Here is a 10,000-nt window from a genome sequence, read left to right as displayed (position 1 = left end):
GCCAGTGGATAAGAGGACACACTCCCCTGCACCCAGCTGTGTGTCCATGAAGAGCGACAACTCCAAGGGTGGTGTTCCCAACTTCAGAGAGGGAGGCAGTCATCCTGAAGCCAGGTAAGAACGGTCTCCATCTGGAAAGAAAGATTATAATGTCTGTGCAGATATGAATTCCTGTAGCTGGACCGCCTTCCGCTAGCCTGACGAGCCTGAAGCTGGGAACTCACCATAAGCAGGGCTCAATCTGAGGGGTGGAATAAACGGTTGTCTTTCAAACTCCCTCTCCACGCAATAGGATAGCACTACAACCAGTCATCTTTTTGTTTTGAAGTAGCAGGATGGGGAATTCACGCTTAACGGTTGCAACTTGTGGTCGCAGGTTAGTCGTCATTATGTTAAGCCCGCCCAGAGACTCTATACATGATGTGATTGGCCCGTTGGAAGTTTGATTTTTCCAGCTCGCAAGCCAACGCAAAGTTGCTAGAATTCCATTTGCCGGCGCTAGGGTGCATCTAATTTTCTAGGTTAGAATTCCGGAGCATGTGACTTTATGTCATCTAATGTTGAGACATACTTGTACAACCTGAATTCTGACAAATTTGGGACACTTAAAATGTGAATAAAAAAGAAAACTTTTATGTGTGGCTTGTAAAATTCATTAATCTTCATGAGCAGGCTAGTGAAAGGCCAGAATTTTAGTGAACCTGGTTTTATTGGTTAAAATTAGACAGTTGGAATTTAAACTCCACATTTCACCAGCAAAAATATGTTTCTTATTTAAGAAAGTAATTGAAAATAAGTGAATAAATGAATAATACAGTATATCTATAAGAAATTAAAAACAAGCCAGTCTTTTAGAGGTCATAACAACTGTTTCTGAAGGCAGCGCCTTACTTCTTGTTCCGGTAGCGTCACATCTTTGGGTACGCTTGAATTCTTCCAGTGCAGATAGTGAATGTAACGCATACACATACAAACATGAATACGTATTAAAATGACTGATTTTATTTATTTACTGCTGTATGATGTGTTTACTCACTTAGGCCAGACTCCCCTGCACCCAGCTGTGTGTCCATGAAGAGTGACAACTCCAAGGGTGAGGTCCCCAACTTCAGAGAGGGAGGCAGTCATCCTGATCCTAGGTAAGAATCCTTCCTAAAATGTCCTATTCAATTCACATACAGTATATTTGTACATCACATACATTATAAACACTATTAACTGATAGCTGCTGTCCTTATATTTCCTTCAGCATCCAACAGGAAGAACAAACAATTCATCCGACCCTCAGCAAAGTCTATCAAAAAGACCTGTCTACATTATTCAAGGTGTGTGTGTGTGTGTGTGTGTGTGTGTGTGTGTGTGCGTGCGTATTAAATATTCATCCACAGATGACAGAAACTAAATAATCACGACCATGTAAAAACATTATTCTACAGTTATTTTACACAGGTCTTTTTATGGTGTGATGTAATAAATTGGAAATCACTGAAGAAATAGAGAATGTTTGTGGACTAGCAAATAGAGAATGTTTGCTGATCAGATATTCATGTTTATTTCATTACTGATGGAATGACTTGTTTTTGGGAAACAGAAGCTTGAGGAAAAAGTCATGACCTTCATGAAGACGGAACTGAAGAGACTCAAGAAGCTCCTGAGTCATGATTACCCAGAATCCCCTTGTGATGAAGAGGAGGATGAGGAGGACCAGAGAGATGCCAGAGATGGAGCTCTGAAGATTGCAGTGCACATCCTGAGGAACATGAGTCAGGAGATCCTCGCTCAGCAGCTGGAGAAATGTGAGACATTTGTTCATTAATTACTGAGCTTAGTTTGTTACACAATTTGAAAAACATTTAAGAATCTGGCAGAAGTCATGTTCAGTTAATTACTCCACTGAAATCTAATCTAATCAGTACCAAACATAACTGGGTTTATTTATTTGTATTCTGAGTGAAGTGATTGAAACATCAGTGGATTCCTTGAGCGATTGAATTCACAACATGTTGTCATATTTGTCATATTATTCTTAACTAACATTTCTGACGTCTTCATAAGACTCTTATGTGAGTTCACTGGATGAAAGTTACCAAATGATCAGTAGGCACAAACTGCCATGACTACTGAAAGGATGTAATCTGTTGCAACATGTTCTGATAAAGGCTACAAGTGCTACTGCAAATGGCTCACTTCACACACTTCTGTAATACATCTGACTTAATTACTGTATGTGTCTTTATATCCAGATGGACGGCTTCCTAGATGTCAACAAGAGCTCAAATATAGGCTAGCAAGGAAGTGTCAGAGTGTATGCGAAGGCATCCCAAAGCAGGGAAAGTCTACTTTTCTGGAGAAGATCTACACAGAGATCTACATCACAGAAGGGGAAAGTGTAGAGGTAAATACTGAACATGAAGTCAGACAGATTGAGATGGTATCCAAGAGTCAAGTATCAAAGGAGGAAAAAGCAATCAAATATACGGACATCTTCAAGCCCTTACCTGGACAGGACAAAACCATCAGAACTGTGCTTACAAAGGGAGTGGCTGGCATTGGAAAAACAGTCTCTGTGCAGAAGTTCATTCTGGACTGGACTGAAGGCAAAGCAAATCAAAATATCCATTTCATATTTCCTCTTCCTTTTCGGGAGTTGAATCTGATGAAAGACAAAAACTTCACCCTTTTGGACTTCATTCATCATTTCTTCACTGAAACAAAAGACTTTGCCTTCTCCAACAAGGACCGATACAACATTGCATTTATCTTTGATGGTCTGGACGAAAGCAGACTTCCTCTGGATTTCCAGCACAATGCATGCATCTACAGCATAACAGAATCTGCCTCAGTGGATGTCCTTCTCACAAACCTGATCCAGGGGAATCTGCTTCCCTCTGCTCTTGTTTGGATCACCTCCCGACCAGCAGCAGCCAATCAAATTCCTCCAGAGTATGTGAATCAGGTAACAGAAGTCCGGGGTTTCAGTGACCCACAGAAGGAGGAGTACTTCAGGAAGAAAATCACAAAAGAGGAACTGGCAAACAGAATCATCACACACCTGAAGTCATCCCGGAGCCTCTACATCATGTGCCACATTCCAGTCTTCTGTTGGATGGCAGCCACTGTTCTGGAGAGCATCATGACTGAAGCAGAGAGTGGAGAGATTCCAAACTCTTTGACTCAAATGTACACACACTTCCTGGTCATACAATCCAAACATAGGAGTCAGAAGTATGAAAACATGTGGAACCAGAAGACCATTCTGTCACTGGGGAAACTGGCTTTTCAACAGCTGGAGAAGGGCAATCTGATCTTCTATGATAAAGACCTGAGAGAGTGTGGCATAGATGTCAGACAAGCATCAGTGTACTCAGGAGTGTGCACTCAGATCTTCAGAGAGGAGGCTGGGCTGTACCAGGGGAAAGTGTTCTGCTTTGTTCATCTGAGCATTCAGGAGTTTCTAGCAGCTCTATATGTGTTCCTCACATTCCAGAACACAGGGATCAATATACTGGATCAGCAGCCAAGAGTTGTTTTTTCTTTTCTGAAGAAAAAGAATGAAAACATCAATGACCTATACCAGACTGCAGTGGATCTAGCATTAAACAGTGAGCATGGACACCTGGATCTTTTCCTGAGGTTTCTTTTGGGCCTCTCATTGGAGTCCAATCAGAAATACTTACATGACCTGCAGCCCAGGGCAGGAAGCAGCTCATTACACACAGAGGAAACAGTCAAGTACATCAAGGAGAAGATCAGAGAAACCACCACCCCAGAGAGATGCATCAACCTGTTCCACTGTCTGAATGAACTGAATGACCACTCTCTGGTGGAGGAGGTCCAGGGCTACTTGAGGAAGGACAACAAATCCAGAGAGGATCTCTCTCTTTCCCAGCTGTCAGCTCTGGCTTTTGTGCTGCTGATGTCAGACCAGGAACTGGAGGAGTTTAACCTGCAGGATTATGGGGGACCTGTTTCACCTGCCAGATCAGATGCAGGTCTGCTGAGGATGCTGCCAGTGGTCAAAACATCTAAAAGAGTCAAGTGAGTATTGGACTCTAGTGACTAAATATGTTAATTGAGATTGTGCTATATAATGTTATGGATTTGTAGTTCATGGTCACAGTTACTATGACTGTAAGTAATATAGGGGGAATCAGCATGCATCAGTATGATTTGTCATTAATACAGCAACTCGTACAGATATTTCAGGGGAATAACACACATATTTGAATGTTGAATTGGAATGGTCTGCCATCTAGATACTGATGCAGTTTTCTGACAGAGTAAAGACCTGAGGTACATGTATTTCCAGTGTTTCCCTTCCAGTGTTAAAATACCTGGAGTATTTCCACTGTTTAAAGAGGAACTATGCAGGATTGGCGATTTCATCGCCGGTTTCGCTTTCACTTTTCGTTTTCGCTCGTTTTATGCTTGCATATTTCTCTGCAGAGCTTCCGCTACAGCTTTAGCGTGTATATTTTACAAAACTCCTCAATCGGTCAGTCTGCCGTGCCTTTTCATGAGACTTTACATGACACTTCCTGGAGTAGAGCATGGGTGCGTGCCCGAGATCTCCTGAAGTTGCAAGTGTGGTTCTACCGCTACAGACCACTGGGGCGGCCGAAAAAAACACTGTTCGACCTGTAATGACTCATTTAATCATATATAATAGTATGGAACAAATTGATTAACTGAAAAACGTTGCATAGTATACCTATAAAGAGGAACTATGCAGGTTCGGCGATTTGGCTGTTTTCGCTTTCGCTTTTTGTTTTTGCTCGTTTTACACTTGCAGGTTTCTCTGCAGGGCTTCCCCTACAGCTTTAGCATGTATATTTTACAACACTAGTCAATCGGTCTGTCTGCCTCTTCATGAGCATGATCGCGAGGCTGGAGACTTTCTTTTTGTTAATGCCACCGGGCCGGTGGCACAAACTTGCAAGCGGGTTTTTCCACTCAAAGGCGCTAGGAGAAAGGAAGACAGCCATCATTCAACCCAAAATAAGTCAAATAATCATTCCAATGACTCTGAAGCTGATCAGGGGCCTGTACTACGAAGGGAGCTCAACCTACCCAGATGTAACCCAGGGTTACTTTGCTAAACCGGGGTTGACAAAACCTGGTTATCTTCATTGGTGTTAATCGGTACTACGACGCTGAGTAAGAAGTTGATTTGTTGAACTGGGGTTAACCTCATCGGAGTTGGTGCGCGTTCACATAAAATGGGCGGGTTGCAGCGCAAATCATCACTTTTAATTATGACGCGATCACGTTATTTTACGGATAAGCAATGCGCAATGATTATAAAAAGTGCGAGGAATTAAAACCCACTTTACAATACATCAAATAGCCTACGTCGGCAGCAAACAAAGCAAGACAAGGCTGTTGGCAACGTAGGCTATTGCAGATCGGATATATGAAAGTAAAGTTTTATTTCATGTTCCTTAAATAGCCTATGTGTTACGCAGGATTAATAGCTTGCGGAATGTCTGAAATGTGTTGAAATAAATACATTTTGAGTTCATAAGAGTCCTACAGATGCAACACAATTCATGCCATGTATATGAATAAATATTAATAAAGGATAATTGAATGTTTAGCCCCATTGACTGATTTAGTGTATGCCTATCCTGTGAACATTTTAGATGCAACGGCAGTGCCGCTGGCAGCAGGTGAAAATGAAACTCAAAAACATTCAGAAGGTTTATAGGCCTAGTTATAGCTTGCATTAATGTCTTAATTATGAAAATGTTATATTGCCAATGCTTATAGCCTCCACTTTGCCTCGATCAGCTGACAAATGCAACATGTCCCTCGGCTGAGAATGTAGGCTATAGGCTATCTTTCATAGAGAATATTATATGGAGAAAGATTCTGGCGGTCTTTAAAAACCCTCGCCTTGCGAAGAGAGGCGCTTACAATTTGCGCTCCAATAATGTATCTTCCAAGTAGCCTACGTCGACATTGTGGGGTGTGGTTAACCGCAAACCTCGGGTTAACCAAGATCATAACCTGCTCGGAGCAGGTTTGAGATGCAGCGTAAATTGCCATGGCAGCATACCTCGGTTAAAGTCAAGTCAAGTTTATTTATATAGCGCATTTCATACACAGAGGTCATTCAATGTGCTTTACATAAACAAAAAACAAACAGTAATAGCAGATAAAAGCATAGATGAGCAAAGAATAATAATAATAATAATAATAATAATAATAGTAATAATGATAAAATAAAAAAAATAAAAAGAAACAATAAAGAATAATTAACATAAAAGACATAAGGTGGAATAACAAGAAGACAGGTCTGTTTTTAACAGATAGACTTTGCCAGAGTCTAATTTAGCAAACCAGTGATAGTGATCCTTCTCAAACACCCAGAGCTGTTGCCGCTCTTCCTTTCTTACTGGGGAGACCTTAATGTCCAGTGGGGTGTCCTACGAAGCTCGATTAGTGGCTTAGCGAGGTATGTTGCGCTCAAAACCAGGGTATGCTGTCATACGAAAGTGGATTTGTTTTAGCGTCGCTGTATCACCATGGTATCTTATGCTCGCAACCAAACCTGCTCGGGAGCGGGTTATGTGCTTAGTTATAGCTCAAATCGTGAAATATCACCGCCCTCTGACCAATTCTAACCAATCCATTATCTTGAACAACGGAGTTATCTCACGTGTGCTAATCTGTCATACTTTGAACAGGTTCGGCCCCGCCTCTGCAAACATTTTGAATCTCGAAGGCGCTTTTAAGTATGTTGTGCGTGCAAATATGTCACTACTGTGGACATGCATGCCATACAATATCTGATGACCATCGACTTTTTGATGTTATAGGTTAGACACTAAAAAAGACCACCCTAGATTTCGCTACCGCTCATAAATGCGGAAGTAATCGTTTTTAAACCTAGGCTGTCTTGTGCGTCTCCACGTTTCCCGATTGGTCAAAATCACCCCAACCACGAGTACGCGCACAGATCTGAGCTGAAAGCCTAGTTTGACAAATTTATCACATACCTGCTGTCGTAGGATCACTTAACTTAATACCCGAGTTAAGGCTTTGTGCAGCCTCGATATGTCTAGATAACCTAGATTAGTCTAACTTGCTTCGTAGGACACCCCACAGGGCCGATAGCTCAGCCGTCCCTGACGCTGACTACCACCCAACAAAAACTATCCCCAAACAGGGGCCCTACTCACCTGAATCTCCCTTTGCACAACCAGGGGCAGAACGTAGTACTTAAAAGGAACAAACCAGTACTACTCACCATGAGTGCAATTCTCCGGCATGTTGAGGGATCACACACATCAGGTTTCAATTTCCAAAACAAAATAAAAACTTATAAGGAAAGCATAACATCATTTAAAAATAAAGATTTATAAAGAAAGCATAAAAGACTCAAGGTGAAATAATTAAGACATTTAGCAGAAAGCATCTGAGAACAATTTTGTCTTAAGTCTAGATTTAAAACTGGCTGCAGTTGGGGCCTTTTTAATGTCATCTGGAAGTTGGTTCCAAAGCTGAGCTGCATAGCAGCTAAAAGCTGCTTCACCATGTTTAGTTCTAACAGCGGGTTTTACTAACAGGTTTTTCTCCTGAGACCTGAGAGGACGAGAAGGTGTGTACTGCTGAAACATGTCTGATAGGTATTTAGGTCCTGCTCCATTTACTGATTTGTAAACAAGCAGTAGTGCTTTAAAGTCAATTCTGTGACTTACTGGAAGCCAGTGCAGAGATTTAAGAATTGGAGTAATGTGCTCAGTTCTTTTTGTTTTTGTGAGAACCCTAGCTGCTGCATTTTGAATCACCTGAAGCTGTTTGATAGTCCTATAAAACCTATCCACCTTTCGTAGTACGGGTTAACCGGGAAGTTACGCCACACATGATCAACTTACTCTCAAAGTTACCCAGCTAAGCCAGTAACCCCGCTTCGTAGTACAGGCCCCAGTTCAGGCAAATTAAGCTAAAAACGTTATTATTTTTGTTTACTCTGATGAAGACTAGGGATGCACCGATCCGACTTTTTCAGTCCCGATACCGATACCGATGCCTGGGCTCTGCGTATCGGTCGATATCCGATACCGATCCGATACCATTGTTAATTAATAAACTGTATACTTCACCATGTAGAAAAGACTAAAGGCATCAGGCTTGACTTCATTCTTCATTCTTTCCCTAACTAAACATTACTTTCCTTAAAAAATCTAACAAAATAACACTTAGATATAAAGGTAGCCTAATGTATTATTATTATTATTATTATTATCATTATTATTATCATTATCATCATTATTGATTATATTACTAGTATTAAAAATAAACAGTTGTACACCAGCAGCAACTTGGAACAGCATTCAAATTCAAGTTCACGGTTATTACTAAATAATAAATCTAACAAAAATCAATTTTGCAGATAAAAATCCATTATTAGTGACATACATTGAAACACCCCTGCCAAAATGGTGTCACCCGCGAAACCCCTCTATTTACTCATAGTGGTACGGTCCCGCAGTTTCCCCACGATAAACTAATTAGTTCACACGGAGTTTGAATGGTGGTAAACGGTAGAAGTTGTACGTTTTATCTAATAAATTATACGTTTTTAACAGCCAATTTGAACATTTGCATGTCTTTATACCAAGAACAGTTTATACAGATGAGATGAAAATGACAATGTGTTTAGTTTGAGTAGCCTATTTTGACTGTTACACATTAAACGTGTTGCCTAAATGCAACAAAACGCATGAAGATCGTAATTAATCTATGACAAATGGTGGTTAGTATAGATATTCTTTTGATCCTATGACATAAATTTGGTATAGCCTATTTATCCCATCCATGAATTTAGACACTCAGAGCACACGGTGAGGTGGCACACTCTAACCTGCAGCAGTGAGCTGCTGCTACAACGGCGCTAATGGCTGGTTGCACGTCATGGCTCAGCCTTTTTTTGAGACTATATTAAATTCGGATCGGCCCATGGATCGGCTCATTTTTTCCGATCCCCGATCCAGCTATTTTGTTCATATCGGGGCCGATATCCGATCCAAATATCGGATCGGTGCATCCCTAATGAAGACGAAGGTAAGTGTAAGTGTAAGTGCAAGTGAAAAAGTTCTCCGGTCATCCCTGGGTCTAGTCTCTTCAAAGTAGCCCAGCCAGCTTCTCCGTCATGCTCCTCCCGAACTTCCGTTAGTGAACGCCATTTAGTAAACTGTACTGTAGGTGGCCATTAAAGAAATCGGTATCAACGTTATAAAGCCTATTGTCTCCCATAAGTCTCATAGTTGGCTTTTTAATTTGTCATTTCATATTCAATCTGTGTAGCACACAGTTGATTTTATATTCATGACCAATCGTCAACATATGAAGCAGTTTTAATCATTAGTAGCCATAGGCAATGATATCTTTGTCTTCCATAGTCTATTTACCATTACTGAACAGGCTACCAAATGTGCATGACCCTTTATCAATGGTAGGAATGTCTTTCATTAAAGAATATAACTAAGAGAGAACATGCACGAATAAGACCACACACATGCCAAGTTAAAAGATTTGAAGTTGTAATATTTACATAAATTATTCAGAACTAGTGAATACATAAATCAATGCTTGGTGACACTGTCTGAAAAAAGTTTCGACTTCTAGATTTTGAGTTGTAGATTCCAGGTGATGAGAACATGAAAGCACAGGTTGAAGGAACTGCCTTTTAGGACTCTTTTTCCAACAACGTTTTTTTTTTTTTGGCAACTCAACTTGATAAAGATGGAAAGTTCAGTGGCATGAATCCCTATAGTTACCAAGCTGGGATTCACAGAAACCACACTAATGGAACGGAACTCTCATTAAAATGAGCGAGACTTGTTGAAATATGTCCAGTTTGGCCTTTAGGGAGGCTGGTGGAATATCCCTCAGGGTGGTATTCCATGGGCATGGTGTGTGTGTGTGTGTGTGTGTGTTTGTATGTGTGTGTGTGTGTGTGTGTGTGTGTGTGTGTGTGTGTGTGTGTGTGTGT

At 40.9% G+C, this 10,000-nt stretch overlaps 1 protein-coding gene across 2 annotated transcripts in view; it reads left to right on the top strand.

The window, feature by feature from the left end:
* Positions 1-10,000, top strand: part of LOC134088019 (NACHT, LRR and PYD domains-containing protein 12-like) — a 25,329-nt gene that overhangs the window by 2,677 nt on the left and 12,652 nt on the right. For both annotated transcript variants that reach the window (XM_062541905.1, XM_062541904.1), the window contains exons 4-8: positions 1-114; positions 1,041-1,139; positions 1,250-1,325; positions 1,592-1,796; positions 2,244-4,038. In XM_062541905.1, the coding sequence (XP_062397889.1) occupies positions 1-114; positions 1,041-1,139; positions 1,250-1,325; positions 1,592-1,796; positions 2,244-4,038 (2,289 nt within the window). The remainder of the gene's footprint in view (positions 115-1,040; positions 1,140-1,249; positions 1,326-1,591; positions 1,797-2,243; positions 4,039-10,000) is intronic.

This window comes from Sardina pilchardus, chromosome 7 (assembly GCF_963854185.1).
Source record: "Sardina pilchardus chromosome 7, fSarPil1.1, whole genome shotgun sequence".
Classification (NCBI taxonomy): domain Eukaryota; kingdom Metazoa; phylum Chordata; class Actinopteri; order Clupeiformes; family Clupeidae; genus Sardina; species Sardina pilchardus.
This window is presented reverse-complemented; position numbering and strand designations above follow the sequence as displayed.